The 20,299-nt window shown below is 45.0% G+C and overlaps 1 protein-coding gene across 1 annotated transcript in view; it reads right to left on the bottom strand.

The window, feature by feature from the left end:
• Positions 1-609: 609 nt before the first annotated feature.
• The window catches only part of LOC144739102 (proprotein convertase subtilisin/kexin type 5-like), a gene marked incomplete at both ends in the record, with an annotated part of 29,413 nt that continues 9,723 nt past the window's right edge, over positions 610-20,299 (bottom strand). The window contains 13 exon segments of the mRNA XM_078622087.1: positions 610-672; positions 1,703-1,903; positions 2,523-2,659; positions 2,930-3,032; positions 8,980-9,095; positions 9,952-10,090; positions 10,175-10,278; positions 11,960-12,044; positions 13,672-13,865; positions 16,095-16,197; positions 16,423-16,554; positions 16,891-17,027; positions 17,394-17,582. Of these exon segments, the coding sequence (XP_078478213.1) occupies positions 610-672; positions 1,703-1,903; positions 2,523-2,659; positions 2,930-3,032; positions 8,980-9,095; positions 9,952-10,090; positions 10,175-10,278; positions 11,960-12,044; positions 13,672-13,865; positions 16,095-16,197; positions 16,423-16,554; positions 16,891-17,027; positions 17,394-17,582 (1,703 nt within the window).

Genomic DNA, 20,299 nt, shown 5'->3' on the forward strand with positions numbered 1-20,299 from the left:
CTGCGGTCGCTTCGTGCAGTTGAATTCAAACATCCAGAAAAAAAGGCACCAAGTACCAACTGTCAACATAATGTCCAACAAACTGCATCAAAAGCAAAAGCTAAAAAAACAAAACAAAAACAAGAGCATGTGGCAACAACCGATCCACACCACTTTGTTTTATTGCCCAATACCTTGGACGCGTAGACTAGTCATTGTGTGGCTGCCGTCTAAAAATGTCTCCTGCCTCTAAATAGGGTCTTTTGTTTTGGTTTTTTGTCGTTGCCACAAACATCAAACCACACAGATATTTCAACACAGGAACCACCACACTGCTGGCACTAGTCCTCTATGCCAAAGGTCTGTCCTGGGGTGGGGTGGGGGGGGGTCAGATGAGAAGGACTTCTGGGAAGCTCCCGTCTCATCACATTCCAACTGGGTCAGTGTTTTAAAACGGTTCAATTTCTGACAAACCAGGAGTGAAAACACACGCCAGTGAGTGACTGCTCACACTCTGGAGGACTCATTTCATTGGTAATGAGGCAGGAAGAGGTGTAGTATTCAATTCAATTCAATTCCAACAAACAGCAGCATGGAGCAGGGAGGAGAGGAAAGATGCTGTCTACTTACTGCATTCGCATTGTCTGCAGCCCTCGTCACAGGGGGCACAGCCCCCCTGGTCGGGAACGTCACCTGGGACCGAAGCACAGACAGAGATGGGATTTAAAGCACTTGGACACAAGGGAAAGGAAGTTAGAGCATAGGTACTCGGATTTGCTTTACTGTTATTTGTAAAGCAAATATTTCACTTTTGAAATTTATTTCAGCAGCTTGACGGCAGGAGAGAAGAGACGAGAAGAGACGAGAAGAGTTTCCGTGCAGCATGTTGAGACGTGCCCGCTGCATTCGATAAGAATTCCGCCTCATCCTCCCTCTCGTCCCTCCAGCAGGACGTGAGCACACAACGTGTTAACGCAGACGTCGTCACCTTCCACCTTCCACCTCCTCCACCCTTATCTCAGATACATCTCACTGAATACATGTCACGTTTTCCTCCTCTGGCTTCCTTCCACGTTTGATCTCATATGATGAGATCATCTCTGACACTCAGTGAATTTCAACCACAGACAACAAAGATGTTTTAAAAACCTGTAACACCAGACGTGTGCTGGCTCCGTCTTTCTCTTTCCTCCATTCTTGTTTGTCGATGCAGCGTTTTTCTCAATGATCCTACAGACCACTAGTCATCACCCTCGTCTCCATCTGCCTGAAATTACCCCCCCCCCATGTCTTCACTGTCCGCAGAAGTTTTTTGTGTGTTGCGTTGTGGCGCTGTCAACTAAGACAACAATTCAAACTGAGAATATCTCTCTTACTTCTAATCAAAACTTCAGACTAGTGATAAAATCTCTTTGCGCATAAGATAAGACACACACTGGAAAAAGTCACTTGTTTTTAGACAATCTTTCAAATGAAACAAGTGAAAATTGTCTAAAAACAACTCACTTTGTCAGGCAGTGGGCCTTCTTTTAAGGGTAAAATAAGACGTATTCTGGAGTTTTTGCAGCGTTGGGAGAATGGAGGTTTACGAAGCAACAGCAGCAGCTTTTCCTTCACGTGCTTGTGAGTCCACGTAGATGTCCGACAACTCTACCAGTGGTTCGTTCGACTCAAGTGACAACGTTTCACCCTGACGTGTGTGTCATCCTCCAGCTCCTCTCACCCGTGTGAAGCTCCAGGGGAAAGCAGCGGCCGTCTCGGAGCCTGTATCCTCGGCTGCAGCGGAGGCAGTGGAACGCTGCTGCGCACACGCTGCAGTCCGGAGCACAGGACTCACAGCGACTCAGTGCCGAGTGGAAGAAGCCCTCAGGACAGACGGCCCTGCACTGACCCCGAAACAGGTACCTGCTGACGCCGAACTTATCTAGATGGGGGAGACGCTTTGGTTAAAACACTGTAAATTCATCATACTACTGTATGTAAATGCTCCACAGGAAAACGTAGAGTACGTTCCACACCTCCACCTACAAGTATGATCATGACTATGAGACTGTGTGTGTGTGTGTGTGTGTGTGTGAGAGAGACAACTGACACGAAGAGGCACAGATGGAGGATAACTTTGTGTTATTATTACGTCTCGTTGAGCCTCCGACAGACCTGCAATTAAAAGGAACACCGTTTTGCAAACAGACTGACAGATTTTACTGGGTGAGAGAGAGAGAGAGAGGTGTGTGTGCATGTGTGTGTGTGTGTGTGTTTTTCTGGTGTTTTTCAGTGTCTGCTTGTGTGTGTTTTCATGTGCAGAGATTGTCCCCTGTGTCAGTTCATCCATTCGGCGCAGTGACACAGTGATAAAACCTTCAGATATTTCTGCGGCTGTGAACGAAAGCGTCACAAAAACTTTGCGCAGAGTTGTACGTTGTGAATTAAAAAACGACGACGACGACAGTCCTTTCTGCAGGGACGTCTGTCCACAGCCGTCCCTGCCTTCATGTGATTGTTTTACCTTAGTGGAGTCAGACGCTAGAAGGACCTTTGGGTACCTCTGTCACAGCTGGTGCAGTTGTCTGGACCCTCGTCTGTGCACTCGTGGCAGGAGTGGTGACAGAGGTGACACTGTCTCCCCATTGGGTAACGGCCCTTCTGACAGCGGATGCTGCAGACACCATCGTCATAGAACCTGCAAGGGAGATGTCGTCCACAGTCACTTTGTCACAAGACCCAATGTATACTCTTCTATTCGGTGCTGTTCCGAGAAATGAACGAATACGACTCAGATCAGGATCAGTCTTCTGTTTAATCTTGTTATCAGACGCACAGACTGAACCCATCTCGGAACCTCCCGGTTCAGAACTGTACTCAACAATAAATCTTATTTTCTTGAACGGTTCAAACGAGTTAGACTGCAGCACGCTCGTGTCCCCGCGTGGAAAGTGTCAGCGTCTCTCACCGTGGTACCGGGCAGCTGGTGCAGTCCTCTCTCTCCGGCCCTGAGCACTGCAGACAGGTAGCATCACACAAGTGGCAATTTCCATGCTGACTCATGTACTCGCCTGCAGAGCAACAGACATGTTTGTTTTTCTAGAAGCTTTCTGTTCGTCGGGGCACTAACTTCATATCTGCACACGGTGGCTGATTTGGTTTGTGTTCGTCTCCTGGTGTTGTCTGGTTTGTTGTCAGTGGGATGACCACATCTCATTACAGTGCATGTCCAAAAGTTTGGACACACCTTCTCCTTCAGTGCGTTTCCTTTACTTTCATGACCTTCGTTTCTTCATTTCTCGTTTCTCTTTCTTAGCTGATTGGATCTTGTCATAATATGAATGAACGGTCGTCGGCTGAGTATCAACATGACTTCAGCACAACACAACTGATGGTCGGTCCCGACACCATCAATAAGGCACAAAATTCCACTAATCCTGACGAGACACAAGTGAAAACCACTTCAGGTGACGAGCTCATGAAGATCACTGAGAGAACACCAACGCAGCGCTATCAAAAAAGCAAAGGGGGGCCACTTAGAGAAATATAAAATATGAGACACACACATAGTTATTTCACTGTCTGTGACTGTTTTACAAAATATTAATCTTGACAGAAGAAAAACAATCGTGTATGAAACTGAATTAGACCTGTCTGCAAATTAACTGTAAACTTGGGGAGTTTTACTTGATTGTAAATATCCTTTATTTACAATCGAGTAAGGGCTTGATAGTACTTCCTCTGCTGCGTTAAGGTTGACTTTGGGCGACGGGCAGGGTCACTGTGGTCAGGAGAGAGACATTCACACTCACATTCACGCCTGCAGAGAACTGAACCAGAGAAGACACGTAAAAGAATCGCCTATGAAATCATAACACATTTGTTTTCTTGAGAAATAAGTGACATAAAATGAAATGAAGAAGAAAATAAATAACACGTGTCACAGCAGAAAATGTGTGTGAGTTCACAGGGCTGGAAAGTTTTTGTTCTGGGGCGCCAGAAAGCTCAACAATTATTGGTAAGTGACTGAATAAAGAGAAAGAGATAAACACACGTCCCTGTAGAGCAGTAAAAAAAAAAAAAAAAAAAGAAAAAGAAAGTAAGTCACACATGAATGGATTTGGTCACGTTCACTGAAGAAACACAATGTTTGTGCTGACAATTAGGAAAAGAAAAGACAACAAAACACTTCAACCTTCAGCTTCATGTTTGGAGGTGGTGAAACAAAAGAGACGTAAACACCGTCTGCCATCCCACCTTTGTCTAGGCCAGCGGTGACAGACACGGGCTCAGGCTGAAGGATGGACCGGCGTGTGTGTGTGTGTGTGTGTGTGTGTGTGTGTGTGTGTGTGTGTGTGTGTGTGTGTGTGTGCAGCGAGGTTGTCTGTGCTCTCTGGCTCTCTTTCTGTGAAAAGCTCAATTGTTCCTTTTGAAACAAAAGAGGCTCTTTGTGTACAAACACAACAGGTGGTGGTGGTGCCCCCCCGCCCCCTTGAATAAACACCATCACTCTGCCTCACACACACACACACACACACACACACGTCTTCTCCCTCTCTTTCTGTTTGTCTCCCCCTCCCTCCCTCACAAACACACACAGAGCCAAGTTCTCCAGGGACGCAAGAACCCACAACTCTGAGCGAACGTAAACCCTTTGGACTTCACTGGCAGACGGAGGAAGAACGGAGGGGACAGGAAAGAAAAGCTGTCACCCAGGACAGCTTTTTTTTTTTTACCCTACAGTTACTACAGAAAAGGGACAAACTGGGCAAATACATGACATTTTCCAACATTCACTAGAGGAAGGTGCTTTAAGGTTGCAAATTTTGAAGGATTAAAGAAAAAGTAGGACATTTTCCATGGGAATTGACAGGAATTGATAGAAATAAAAGGGAATAAACCTGGAATTTATACAATTGACAGTCTGCCCTTCACAGGGATTGTAAACTTAGCAGGAAAAAATATATTTCAGCATGATCTAGAGTAAAACAACCAGATCCATGCAAGTAAACTTGAGACTATCGATGCTATTCCTCCATCACACGCACATAGCGCACTACTGACTGCAGGTGAACCGAGGCCCCTCCCCCTACCTGCACTTGTGCTTCCTTGCGTGCACAGGTGATTCTAGAACCCTGGTCTATGTTGGAGCCCAGATCACACAACCACTGAGGCACACAAGTCCCTGAAGGACGTGGGTTTTGATACTGTGGTGTAAACATATTCAATGAGTAACTAATCGAAATAATCACATGTATTCATGTGATGACACATCACACACAGCGATGAATAAGATGCTGAATACGAGCTGTAGCTAGCACCATTGACCATTCCATGAATATTTCCAACATTCTCATGCTTAAATACCCGTGGAACGTTTCTGGAAGTGTTCCACAAATGATCATGTGACCTATCAGAAGGACTTGAATCGAATCAGTAAGGAAGGTTTTGGCTTTATGACGGTTTCGATTCCTTCCTCTGGAAGACGTGAGACAGAATTGCTACACTTACCATCATGACTGCAAATATGCTGCTGACTTTCAGAAACTGTGTTCCTTCTTCACACACAAACGATTTGGGAGTGTGTATAGTTGGAGTCAACATTATTTAAATGATGGCCTTGCAGCTCTTATCTGCTGCTACAATTTTAATTGCTTCTCTGTGTTAAAAAAAAAAGATGCTGAATTGAAGAAAAGTATCATGAGTTTATCTCTCGAGAATTCAAATCTGCAGACTTTTCTCACTTGGAATATTGCTGTGCATGTTATGATATACAAATATATGATATAGAAAAGTATGATGAGGCAGCGTTCTGTATTCTGAGACTTGAACCCATGATACTGCACATGAAAGCTCTGCAGCTGATTTTAGGAAACAGATTCAGGGTTTTTCCTTCAGAATATGAATGAATATGAGCTTGAATCTATTTCTATTTCATCAACTTCAATTATTTCCATTTTGGCGGTTATTCTTTTATATAAAAAGGGGGGGGGGGGTGCAGCGAATAAAAAAACAAAAAAAACATCAACAGATTAAACATTTTAATCAGAACATGTAGGTAAAAAAAAAAGATTTTCAAAAACTAGGACTTTGAGTAACATTAATAATGCATTGTCACAGGTACACAATAAAAACAGCGTTTATACGAGGCATGTGTGTTCTGCATGTGCGTATGTCTACTACCACACAACCTAAAGTCAATTAAAGTCATCTTAAACAATGACTGAGAATAAGTTTTTGTTAACCAAAAAGGGGGATTCATCAATCTTTATTACAAATCAGGAACCATAGCCAGTCGACGGTACAACAATTCATCTAATACTGTAAATGCTCAAGCTGCAGGTGTGAAAACCCGCACAAATAGAATAAGAATATTAAACATTGTTTTATCTGTTCTTTATTGGAAACCAGCACCACGACAATGACCTTTGACCTTCTTCAGGTAAGGCAACTGACAGAGAGGAGAAGCCCAACAGCTGTCAGCCTGTGCAGTTTTGCCTCGATGTGACTACACAGTTCTGACACACACACACACACACACACCTGGTTCTGCTTCCAATTCACACAATTCATATGAAAATACACAACCTGACCAAAGTCCCTAAGTGTGTTTGCGACAGCTCCGACTCACCCTGCCTGTCAGACGTCCTTACCTGCAGAGGAACACATGATAACACGACAGCGCCTGTGCCCATCATTGACCTTTGCTGTTGGAAGTGTAGAGCAGAATCTAAGTTGTGTAGCAGTCACATGTGGGGATGCACCGACACCGAGCTGACACCAGACAGAGGGAAAAAATCCATCAGCAGTGGACAGAAATTCCTCCTAAAATGTGAGTGATGTTTCAAAAGAGCCATCAACTGTTCAGTCAGAGTAATGGATGGAATCGACAGGGAGTTTTTGGGCCTTCGGTGCATCTCTGGTACCACAGATTTATCACTGCAGCGTTTCCTTTCCCCACAGAAAGCTACAGAATGACTATCGACTCGTCTTGAAGTACCTCTGGAATAAATCAATGCTGCCCGGGCTTACATGGAGAATTAATGGTGTTCTCCTACACACACACCAATAAAGACAAACACACACACTACTCGGAGGAAGGTCTTCTTGGATGATATGAGGTGGTTTTGGTCGGTAACATGCATCAGTCCTGGGATACTGAGACCCTGTGGCGACTAAAGTGGAGGCTGCTCTGTGTTTGTCATGGACAGAAATGTACATCTTTAACACCATCTCACCTCGTTACTGAGAGAGGGACTTTTTGTTTTGTTTTTTTTCTCCCCCCGCTCTCATGTGACGTATATTTACAGGTCTTTTCCTTTCTGCCCGTCACTGACGTTGGAGAGAGAAAAGGAGCCGCTGTAAAAATGCACAGATGTATTGACAGGTGGAGCGGCTGGTGTCGTCGCTATGCACCCTACACTGGCAACAACAAAAAAAGAAGGTTTCATTATTTTGGCTTTGATGCTTTGGTCACAAAACGACACTTTTATTTGTTTGTTTTCACTTTTGTTGTCATTTGTACTTGAAGAGAGTCCCAGTCATTTTACACCCTGACCACATATGTGTGTGTGTGTATGTGTGTGTGTGTGTGTGTGTGTGTGTGTGTGTCCCCGTACAGAAAAAAGGTAGGTTTGTTGTAGTCCTGTCATCGCACCTCCGATGCAGTCCCTTGGAGAGGCACAGATTCTCTTATAAATTATGTGACTGTGAATGAGGGGGCTGGGGGTTTGAACAGGGGTGCCCCCCCACCGTGCCCCCACGCCCCCTCTGTCGCACTCCCTTTATACTCAGAGAATACGTCCGGTCAGCCCTTTTGTGAGCATGTTCTGCAGCACAGTTGCTGCAGCACTTTCCTCTGACAAAGATTGTTCTTTTTAACGAGCACGCAGAAACTGCCTTCCGCCCAAGATTCTTCATTTGCTTTCCACAGACCCGGCAGAAGAGATAAAGTTTGGAAGGGGCGGGGTGGGGAGGGTGTGGGGTCATGACACACACACACACACACACACACACACACACACACACACACACACACACACACACACACACACACACACACACACACACACACACACACACACACACACACACACAACCATGTGAGGGAGGAGTGTTCAGGTAACAGGAAGAGTTTTATGATCCAAGAACAGGTGACGTTCATGATTTCGGTCCAGGGGGAGTGATTGGATCCATGCCAGGAGGAAGGAAACAGATTTGGGAGAAAAACAGAGAGGGAGAGAAAACACATGTCACACAATTAGAAAAAAAGATAAAGTAAAAAAAATGCACAACTGTGAAATTTGACATCAGAAAACTTCAAGTGGACGTCCAGTCTGCCTCTTGACAACTCTTCACTACCGTAAAGTCTGCTCAGGCTGAGGAACAGACTGGACGTGCACTTTCAGGAAAAGGATTCATCAGCAGAGAGGTCACACCCATCTTCATCACACCCATCTTCGTCTCTAGATGGATTGATAATCATGAACTATCCCTCAAACGTCATAATCAATCTGTCGGCTTTGGGACAAACACAAACATTTGCATTTTTTTTTTTTTTGTCCGAATTCAAATCATGCACATTTTGAAAAAGACAGGCAAGAGTTTGCAAGTAAAGAAGCAGTGTGAATCAGAACGTCATTGTCAAGAGGCAGACGGTGGAGGAATATATCTGAGGGATTGGGAGCACGCATCACGGAACCTGTGTGCGAGCAGGAAATAGTGAGTCTGTGTTAAAACGGAACGACCTGAATGTGTGAGCCAATGAGAACGTCCTCTCGAGGAGAACTGGACGGAAGACGCAACAGCCAGCAGTTTGATTGAAGAGGTTAGTGACCAACTCAGAATTGTCAAAACAAGCCACAGACGAAAATCATCTACAACAAGGACTTGGTTTATCTTAAAAAAACATGACCCTCCAACTATTTATAAAATAGGGACCTGCCTACTTCTCTGCATGTAAATGAACAAGAATCTGGTCGCTGAACAAATGTGAGACGGAGAAAGCTGAGAACTCACCATCTTTGCAGATGGTGCTGACCACACAGGCTCCTGCCTCCAGATTGTATCCGCTCACACAGCTGCTGCAGTTCCTCTCACCGGGCCCCAGGCACTCGTAGCAGCTATGGTCACACCTGTCGTGGGTCGGACCAAGAATTAGACTCCGTTCTGCTACTGGAACGTCGACAGAAGAAGGAACTGTCCTACCTGTCACCTGCCTGTCCCACTATAAACGTATAAATACAATGAATAACATGAACTTTGGGCCGTCAAGGTCGACATAGCGAGCAGCATCTATTTCTTCACGCCTGCAGTGCTGAGAATGTGGATTGTGCATTGTATGTCAGCATCCGTGTCATTCACTGCCATTGTACTGAACAATGTGTCATTTACCAGAACCACAGGAGAAAACTTTCAGAAAAAAGCCATCAGAAACGTGCACTGAACTACCCTTCTAAATGTTGTCGTGGTCCCTCTGACAGCACATGTCACATCCCACCTCTAGTATCAGTCAGAGCGTGTTCAATCAGTCATATTTGATTTATTTTGGGGTTTTAGTTCGAGAACCAGCAGATGCCGAGTTGGCGTCAGAAGATAAAATCTATTTTTCATGCTGATGACTCATTACAAGTATCAGAATCTGTGAAAGCGTATTAAAATGTTTAGACACAAGTAGGCGGGGGCCCCAAAGAGAAGATGCCGGTCGTGTTTGTCAGTTACAGATGCAAACGTTCCACGGCTCATAAGCACCATGTTGACTAGAATAATAGCTCATCCGTCGTTCCTGATCGTTTCTGTTTCAGTACATTTTCCACAGCAGCTGCAGAGACGTGTCCTGCGAGAGTTTGAATCATCGGCTGGCCACGGTCTCACAGTGGAAAATAAGACAACAATGAGTGGCGCTGCAGGAAAAACAAGAACAGCTCGGAAATATGTCCATTGTCCTTATGAAAGCTCTGGATTCCCTTGGTTTGTCTCGTTACAACTCACTTCTTACAGGACCTCTGCACCTGCCCGCCGTCCACCGTCTGCTCCGACAGGTAGTAGCCGTTGCTGCACGTCGACACGCACCGCCAGTCCTCCAGTAAATACCCATCGGCACACTTAGTACACGCCTCTATACCTGTGCCTGAAAACAACCAACGAGGGCTTTTAAAAAAAATTAAAAAAAATCACATGACCCATCTGTGGATCAACGACAACAAACGTTCACCTGCACAGGTGGCGCAGGCCCGATGGCAGGGCTCACAAGTCCGCTTGTGGCCGTTGTAGTAAGAGCCCGGGTCACAGGTCATCTGACACTTGTTGGCTTGAAGGCTGGAAAGTGAAATACAAAGAACGTGACTCCATTGTTTCAGCGGTGATACGTTTTCAGCTCGCTTGCATTGGTCTGGAAAGTATGATTTGCTGGCTCAGGCATCGTCTCAATAAGTCATTTGGAACCTCTTCCAGGAACTACAACCTCTGCAAGTCGGGCTTTTGATCATTCCTGGACTGGGTGTAAAGCGCTGTGCATTCGACAGCATATAGAACGGGTTTTGTACGTGCCAGATGTGGGCGCGAGCGTCAGTCAAGACGTGTGTGTGTGTGTGTGTGCGTGCGGTGGTTTTAACGTCAGCTCGCTGAAGTCACAGCGAGGACAGGTTGAAGAGCTAAGCTCAAAAGCAGCTGGGCTGTGTTAGCTAACGCTTCCCAGAAATATACTGTCTGGTCCTTTCTTCTCCCCAGCTTTGAACCAACCATGAATGACAAACTGAATGAGAGAGGAGGTGTGTGTGTGTGTGTGTGTGTGTGTGTGTGTGTGTGTGTGTGTGTGTGTGTTGAACCCTTCCTGTGGTGTCGCTGGCGTTCAGAGGAAATTATGGCGTACAAGTATCCCCACCTCCACCTCTGGCTACACTAAACAACTTAAAAGTTACTTTGAAGACCACAACGGTTTAAACGTTTTACAAGTGTTTCCTCTGTGACCTATCAGGAATTCCAGTCCTTTGAAAACGCGCTCCCCGTCAGGTCATGTGTAGTTGGGGCGGTTTGAAGAGGCTGCTGTGGAAGTGGCCGGAAAATGAAGTGGAACATGTCTGCATGGAGAGCTAAGTGGTTTACAGATCAGAGGAACCACTAAGAAGACATCTCAAGCCAAACATGGGCAACAGCTCTGCTCCTTCACATGACAAAGGAATATGTGTAGAGTAAAGACAGGGTCAAACCCAGCTGCTCCTTTAAATCCACAACGCCGGAATTCTGCAGCACCACGGAGCTGACACCAGAATGTTCTACATTCACGTGAAACCAGGTTCACTGGAGCTGGTTGGGCTGATGTGAACAGGGGGAATCAGATGACCAGGATTTCTGTCAGCTCTCAGGAGGTTCTGTCTTTACTGGCGTTTGTGTGTCTGTTTGTTTGTAAATAACTGATTTTAATGAAATGTTCAGGAAATTCTGATAATGCGACAATGGACCTGATTAAATGTAGGTGGTGTTCTGGAACCATCTGGATCCAGGAATCTGTTGAAGGATTCTTCCTCATTTTCAGCATCTGTGTCTAGAACGCCACAATAGCAGCAGGGCACTGTCTCTGTGGAACTGTGGTTAGTGGGTCTGTCTGTTAACCCAAAGGTCGGAGCCCACCCAGGGAAAGCAGTTTTTTTTTTTTTTTGGTTTTAAAAATAAATAATATAATATAAAAATACTACTACTTTTGTGACAAGGTTACTAATGATTATTTAAATAACTATTTGACTATTAGTGACAAAGGCATGTTTTGACGATCAATTAATTTATTAGAGGAGATAGAATGAATGGAGGATGATCATTTTGGGTGGAAATGAGCTGACTGGAGGGGGTCGGAGCTCTCCAAGTGCTTGTTTTAGTATTATGTATATTTCTTGGGGACCACTGTGAGAAAGGAGGGTGTATGTGTGAGTGTGTGTGTGTGTGTGTGTGTGTGTGTGTGTGTGTGTGTGTGTGTGTGTGTGTGTACAATACACAAGTCAGTTACCTGGTACCAGGTTTACATTCTGTGCATATATTGGAGGAGGTGCACTTCTTACAGTTCTCTGGACACCTCCTGCAAATGTTGGAATCTGGAGAGACAAGAAGAGTCAGTCAGACATGGAGGCTGAGCAGGGGTGACAGACGGGGACATAACAGGTGGGAGAGGAGGACGAGAGGAGAGAGCAAAGGATGAGGAATGAGGACTACAAAGAGTGGCAACAGACATGTAAAAGGTTAAAGAAGCCGGGTATAAAAATGGAGAGTGGAGGGAGCGGAGGCATTCGGCTGAATATTTCAAGACAACGACTAAAAGCAATAAAACGCTTTGACATAATGCACATGGACACTCGAGCCCAGAGCAGACAACAGAAAAACATGGTATTGTTCCCGGCAAACAAAGCACAGACTGTGGTGATCATTCAAAACTTCTTTCTACGCTTCAGACTTCATGACATGACGTGTGAGTTTTGCTGGGAAGTCATGTGGTCTGAGCGGAATAAGAGTGGGATTTTCTGGGATCTGAAAATCATTAAAGGTTCGAAGCCGGATATGAGCAGGTCAAAGACAGATTTCCCTTTGAAGAAAGAGCTTGCGCTCTCTCTCACACACAGACACAGACAGACACACACACACACACACACACACACACACACACACACACACACACACACACACACACACACACACACACACACACACACACACACACACACACACACACACACACACACACAAACTATATAGTCTGCAGTTCCATGAATGTGCGAATACTGTCAGCAACTTCATTCACTTGTATAATTGTGTATGTGATTTTTTTCCTGTCAACATTTCGTTTCTGGTCTTCAACTTCAACTACCGTACATATGGTCATTAAAAAATGCCATGAAATATCATAATATATTTTAAACAATATACTGTTTTTCCTCTGATTGCTAATTCCAAATGAAATATATCTGGATTTTAGGGAAACATGTCCATCTATGGCTTCAAAAAACATCGTCTGTCTGTCTGACAAACTAAAACTAACCATATCTATCCATCCATCTCAGCACCACTACAAGCTGAACTGTAACGGATGAACTTGGATCAGATCAGAGCAGACCTGCTGTCCAATGCTCTCGCTGCCGACACCGACGCACTGACGTTATCACAGATACATCGTTTCTGTTGTTCTGCTCCATTCGTCAGTGCTGCTCGACATCTTTAATGACCAGAGAGACAAGTGAGTTTACAGAGAACTGGATGCAAATCACGTTTTTATTCTTGTTTTTTCTAATGTGCTGAAAAAGAAAATAAAAACGCCAGTTCACTTCAGCGTTTGAATAAATCAGCGGCTCAGAGTTACTCTCAGGACACAATGGCATCATTCTGAGGGAATGAACAAAAGCAGTTACAGACACCTTTGTGATTCAAGCACCAGACAGAATTTTCCAAAATATTCTGCTTGCTTGCTGCTGTTTTCATGGAAATTCAGAAGCAATAGATTCCATTATTCTCTAATCTTGGTGACTTCACACTCTAAGAATTGGATCAGTGGGCAGTGACGGGAGGACGGATCTGCCAGGATAACTCTGGAGCGAGCACCAGGTTTAGGACTTTGGGTTGCTGTTGACTTTATTTTCAGCCATAAGAAAGTTCTTGGAAACGTTCCACTTGCGGTACGTGTGGACTACCGTGCTGACAAACCGCCGTCACCTTCAGACGGAAGAAACGTACCGTGGTCGAGGTAGGAGCTGTCGGCACAGGTGGCGACGCACGTGTTGGCGCCCTCGTTGAGGTGGAAGCCCGTCCTGCACGTGGTGCACTGGTCGCTACGGCTACCGACACAGGTGTCGCACAACGAGGAGCACTTCTTGCAGCGTTTCCTGTCGTCACGGAAAAAGCCGCTGGGGCATTCCGACACACACATCCTGATAGAGGAGAGACAGAGGAGGAGGTGGAAACGGGACAGAGAGCGTCACAGAGATCAGGAAGAACATTTGCACATCTCAGTGACTGATTATACAGATAATAGATAACGCCAAAGAACAAGGTGACGACTGATTTTTCCTCAGTTTACAACTTTTAAGCTATTGAGTGCTGAAAGGCTAAAATAAACGTGTGCCTGACGGAAACCAGATGTCTGTGATATTATCAGAACATAATCCTAAATTAAATTATAAGAAGCAGAGATGATTTTTTGGAATCAGTGAAGTTCTTGGCGACTCGGTAGCATATGCTCATTCGGGACAAACGGACAGAAGTACCGGGGCAGAGTGTGTGCGTGCGAGTGGTATATGCTTAACAGGTGTAACATCTGTTGGATAACTTCAGGCCTCCGTCACCCCCTCGATTCACCCTGAGGTGAAAAAAGATATCCAAAAACCTCAAAAGCAGATAATACAAAAGCTCATGTACACGCTCTTTAAGTCTCCTCCACAGACCTCTCTGCCAAGAACCACATACGGCATGTGTGGAACATATAACCCATGTGTGCGCGCACACACACACACACACACACACACACACACACACACACACACACTGTCAGGCGTTTGTTCTGCTTCTCTGCTATGTTGAAATTTAAAAAAAAATTTTAAAAAAAAATCACAGTAATACGAGGACGCTGATGAAAGTGGGAGGGACATTTATCTCGGCAGATTCAAGTAACCAGAAGCGCCATTTAAAGAATTTTTTGCTGCCATCTCCAACAGGTTTATTTTTTTTTTTATTGCAAAAAAAAACTCACTATAAGACTACAAGACACCAAAAAGTTTTTAACAGTCAATATTCATTCATCTGTCTGAGGTTTTGTCCAAACTAATGAGAGAGAGAGAGAGAGAGAGAGAGAACAGCCATTATTAATTGACTTCTGCTGAAGAAAAAAAAAAAATCCCAAATAGTCGCATCCTCAAATTCAGTTCAAATAAAAACAGAGAGAAATCAATACACTTTCAAAGACTATCAGCCGGTAACACCACAGCTGAGTGCAAACCACCAAACGCAGATGTAGGAATGTAATTATCTAAACATTTAACGGCATCAGCACCCCCCGCCCCCGCGCCCCCTACTCCCTCCAATCTCCATTCATCAACTGCCCCCTGTGGCGGCAGGAAAGGGCAGCGCTAAGGTGGACTAATAACACGCTGTTACCTACTCATGCACATTCTCATGCACCTGCATCAGTTCACCTTTTATTAGTGCGGAGACCTGCCGACACAAAGGCAATTACCACCGACTTTGATCCGAACGGGTTCCTAAAGGTGCACGCAAATGTGCACACTCATAAATTCACAGTCACGCCAAGAATCACCAAGACACAGCCGCAGTCACACACATTAAAAATGCCTCACAACAGAAGATGTCACCTGGTGACACTGACGACGACGACGGAGAGTAACTGGGCCGAATGCACGGCTACGACTCACATCACCGGGACCAGCCACCACAAACTGATTCTTCTTTGATACTGAATGATTGTTTAACTGCTGTGCACATTTGTCCACGCCAAATGTGTGACAGGAGACAAATGTCCAACAATCAAAGCTTTGAGCAGGAGAAGTTGATCCCCTACTGAAACACAGATGTTGTTGGTCTGGGACAGACTGGAAAAAAACAAAACAATAAATGAGACGCCAAAGAGGCCGCAGCTTCAGAACCAACCCAAACCACTTTTACATAAAAGATCAATTGTGTCAGTAGAGTGTCAGTCAACCTCCTTTTACTGCAGCGTGTGCACGCGCACGGACGCACACACATACATGCAGCTTTACAGATACACAGATGCGTTTGGTTCGATATGAAACAATAGCAGGACAAAACAAGATTAAAAGATCCATGCCAGTGATTTTAAAAGTTGCTTCAGTCTCAAGTGTTGAAGTGTTTGTGTCCCTGCTGGCTGCAGAGGAGATGTCCACCTTCCTTCCCAAGTACTTTTGGTAATGACTCATTGATCCGGAAGTTCAATTCTCTTTCCTACGGAACAGACCTCAGCAGCAGGCTGTCGATGTTCATCTACCTCCCTTCCTAATCAAGTTTATGTCCTTTTTCAGCTTCACAAACTCGTTGCCCTGCCGGTAACACACTCCTGTTCGACTCCTGTTAACACAGGTCACACGGTCACTGAAGTATTTACAATATGATGCTGGCGCAGTGCGAACCTGGTGTTGTTCTTGAACTTGAGGAAGTAGTGGAGGCAGTTAATGCAGTGATGGGGTCCAGGACCTTCACAGCCGTTTTCATTGCACTCGGAATCACAAGGACCTGGAGACACGGGGAAAGTAAAATGTTATTCTTCAAACCCTCACCGACAGCAGCTGACTTTTTATGAACCCCAACCCATGCTATGATAACCTCGACTGCACTGAATCTTCCTGGCGACCGTGCAGGGACATTAAAAGTATACGAGTTATGAAGAAGAATTATGTTACGATGCAGGACTTCTTAGCTGCTGCCCTCGCTGTTTCAGGCTTTGAATGTATTTCTTACCGGTGTACTCCTCTGTGAACTCTTCATCGGTGGGCGTCAGCATGTCAGTCGAGCGGGGCTTATCGCTGCGGAGAGACGAATACGGGTGCACAGAGGTGCCGTACAGCACCAGTGACCACTCCTTCAGTTTACCTACGGAAGCAGCAGCATGGTGAGTCATCTGACAAACACACATCTGGATCACACGTCCTCATGCTGTTTGATATGTGCATCGGATTTGTAGAGCTGCATTTATGGTACATAGGCATCTTTGTGGTGTTTTATCAATTAAAGAAGGTCTGATTTTCTGTTTTAAGAATATTTCCACTGAAGTAAGTAGGTAGAAAATATACATTAAATGTTTAGTATAGTAAATATTTAGTAAATCCTTGTCATTGTTAAATCTTGTTGGCATTTAGCACTAGATGCTCTTCGAAGCGGATATTTCACTGCCTCTCGAGCCTCTTAATCAACGACATGAGCTCATACCAGGTACTTTCTGGCTGCGGAGTTGAGAAGGCGAGTCGTAGATCTCTAGGACCCAGTCGCCTGCTGCTTTTTCTCCCCAGCAGTGGGTGGTCATAAACTCCCAGTTCTTGAAACCCTCCATGGAGTGATCAAATAACCTGCACACACACACACACACACACACACACACACACACACACACACACACACACACACACACACTGACATCAGCTTAGTACAATCCATCAGAGAATCACAGTCAACAGTTTTCTAACGACCTGCAGACAAATATGATCTGTGCTTTAGTGTGCAGTCCCCTAGATGGTGCCATAAGTTATGGTGGTGGTGAATGGTGAATTAAAAATAAAGTATATTGCTGTTTAAGTTTTTTTTTTTTTTTTTTAAAAAGCATAGTCTTAAGAGAGTGGTACAAATGTGTTTTAATTCAAAAGTAAAAACTTCCATCGTGCTGCTGTGAAGTTGTACTGTGTTAACTGATGTCAGCAGACAAGTGGTTCTCATACCTGTTGGCAAGCAGCTGAGACTTGGTCCCTGAGGGCGAGGTCAGGTTGATTGACAGGTCGCCACGGCGAGGATGTGTGATTGTAATGCGTACGACCACATGCTCCAGGTAGATCACGTGATGGTTGGGGTTGTCGGTGCATCCTGTTGCCTTGTACACCGACCGCACGACATGCTCTGGACGGATAGTTCTACAAGAGAGTACACGAAATCAGTGTTTAAACTCTGGTTGGAACTTCTTCTCACTTCAAGAGCTCATTAATGGAAACCAGCAGGTCATTGAGACAGAACAAGAAGACCAACGTCAGTGTATGTCACACACAAATCAAACCTTCACGCGTTCCGACGTAACAAATAAAACCCCACATCAAATCAAAACCCATCAGCTGAAACACCTCTTCAGCAAACTTTTCAAACACTCACTGTGAGATCGGAAAGTTGCTGCCCCTGAAGCAGCCCGTCTATAATGAGGAGCACTGCAGTTTTTAATGCATTGTGTCATATTTTGTTTCTATTTGTCAAACATGCAAGATGATTCCACTCGTGGAGTTGTACACACACACACACACACACACACACACACACACACACACACACTTATTCAGAGTATGTGTGGGTGCAACTAACAGGATTTATATCATCAAACTGAAATCTTTTTGGAGAGGAGACTCGCGGTTATTCATTGCGAAAACATCTTTCATTCTTATCAAATAATTTATATAACAAAGTAGTGAGGCCAGACAAAGTGAGTTGTCAGCTGTTTGTCTGGCAGCCGGCGCTTATGGAAAGATCTGATAATGAATACCATCTTGCCAGTGCCCCCTTTGCAGGCAAAGAAAGAGATGTACTTTTGCTGCTGCTGCTGCACAGATGCACACAAACAGCTGAGGCCACTTAACCAATCCTCTCACTGCAGCGCCACATTACATGCAGGACTTCACCTCTGGAAACAGAAACAGAGCCGGTCCTTTACACTTGTTGACAAAATAAAATCTTACTTGCTGTTTGTGTTTTTGAAACAGACAGGAACTACAATTTGCCATCCTGAACTTTCTACATTTTCAGAATGAAGTGATACGTCAAACTAGCCTGGAAATCTAGACTCATCCTCGCAGGACCAAACTGAATTTACAAACATTCCGTTAGCTTGCAAGCTGCAAAAATCCAAACTCTGGTCGGGCCTGGGGGGGGTCTGGGCGGGGTGAACATACTGACGACAGAGTTGGGACCATTCCGCGTGTGGTCCCTGCTACATGTAAACAAAGAAGACCAACAGCAGTCGTTCAAGTCGACTTTGAACAATTTGGAGTTCAGGCTTTTCCACAACACACCGTAGGTGGAACACATGGACTCTCTTCCGTTGCTCTGACTACATCACCTTCTTCATTATCCTAGTGCGTGCAGAAGGAATTTGAAAGACAGAGGTTCAACACCCCCCCCCACCCCCACCCCCGGATTGAGCCCTGAGCACCCAGATCCAACATCTTGACATAGGTCAGGTTTTCCACCTCAAACATTTACTTTTGAGAGGAAAAGGTTAAGACGATAATTGGTTGTGATGTTAGATAGATAATCACTGATGTTCTATGTAAAGACCTCCTGTGAAAACGCCCATACTAGTTAAAAAAAAAAAAATCATTTAAAATCGCATGAATAATGTTCCCAGAGACTCTCTGGTTATCTGTGAGTAATCATAACTCCATTTGCAAAGCTGCACATTAAAAAGACAATACTATAAAAAAAATACTATAATACTCTCTCTCTCAGTCTCTCTATCGCAAACTTTGAGGAAAGAATAAGGTGAAAACAAGATGTCGTCACTGACTGGTCGTTAGGAGGATTTGGGGGTCAGGGCTGATATGACAGCTGCAGCTGCTCGGTGACACAACATAGATAGCTGAGCGGTACACATGGGGACTGAGCAGAGCAGATGCACAGCTGATTACCAGCAGCCTGGCTGCACACGGATCGGGCACTTTTCCTGGTGCGTGCTCCAAGTGGAGCGAGGCAAGCGACTGCAGACAGACGTTACCAAATGCAGTCGGAGGGGCCAGCCAAAGGGTGTGTGGGAACAGCACTGAGGTGGACGCTACGCTTGTGGAGCAAGTCGAAGGAAAACACAGAACATATACACATTAAGTGCTCACACATGTGAACACTCTGAGCCTACAAAATAAATCGAAACGTGATCGTATTGCGTGCTTTTCTCGTTCTCGGTGAGGCAAGACATCCACCAGATACTCAACAATATTCTCCACAGTCAGTGGTTTGCACAAATATAAGGTTTCTGGCTGTTGCATGTCATTTTAAGGAACAAAAAGGAGCCCGTTTCTCTGTGTACGTTACTTAGTGTACTTTGCAAAACTGTTGGCCGAAAGGGTAATTCTCGACATGAACAAGGTTCCTAAAAAATAAAATATCCTGTTCTTTAGGCTGCCACCTATGGAAAACCTGGACATAGCAACAGTGTGAATCTCTCGCATGTTGGGCGGCCAAAGCACAACTGTCTCTCAAACTGGACTTCACATCGGCTTCACATGTGCACTGGAGCAGAGCAGATCTAGTGACATGAATAATGCTGCAGTCACCAAACCTTCAGCCCAACGAGAACCAGTTCAGGTCCATGTTCAGCCAGCCAGTGGGCCTAACAGAGAACAGGGCTCCGGCTTCCAGCTGCATCAAGAATAACAAGCTGTGAAGCTTTGGCTCGCTCTGAGAGAGTGTGTGTGTGTGTGTGTGTGTGTGTGTGTGTGTCTGTGTGAGAACCACTCTGCCAGAACTAATGCTTGGCCCCCATCAAGGTACAGCTTGCACAACTGCACTCTATAACACATAGCAGTGCATGAAACACCAAAGAGAGAAAAAATGAGATTAAACTGAGACCAAGAAAGCATATTTTGTCACACAA

The sequence above is a fragment of the Lampetra planeri genome, unplaced genomic scaffold, assembly GCF_965212315.1.
Source record: "Lampetra planeri unplaced genomic scaffold, kcLamPlan1.2.h2 scaffold_1301, whole genome shotgun sequence".
NCBI lineage: Eukaryota > Metazoa > Chordata > Hyperoartia > Petromyzontiformes > Petromyzontidae > Lampetra > Lampetra planeri.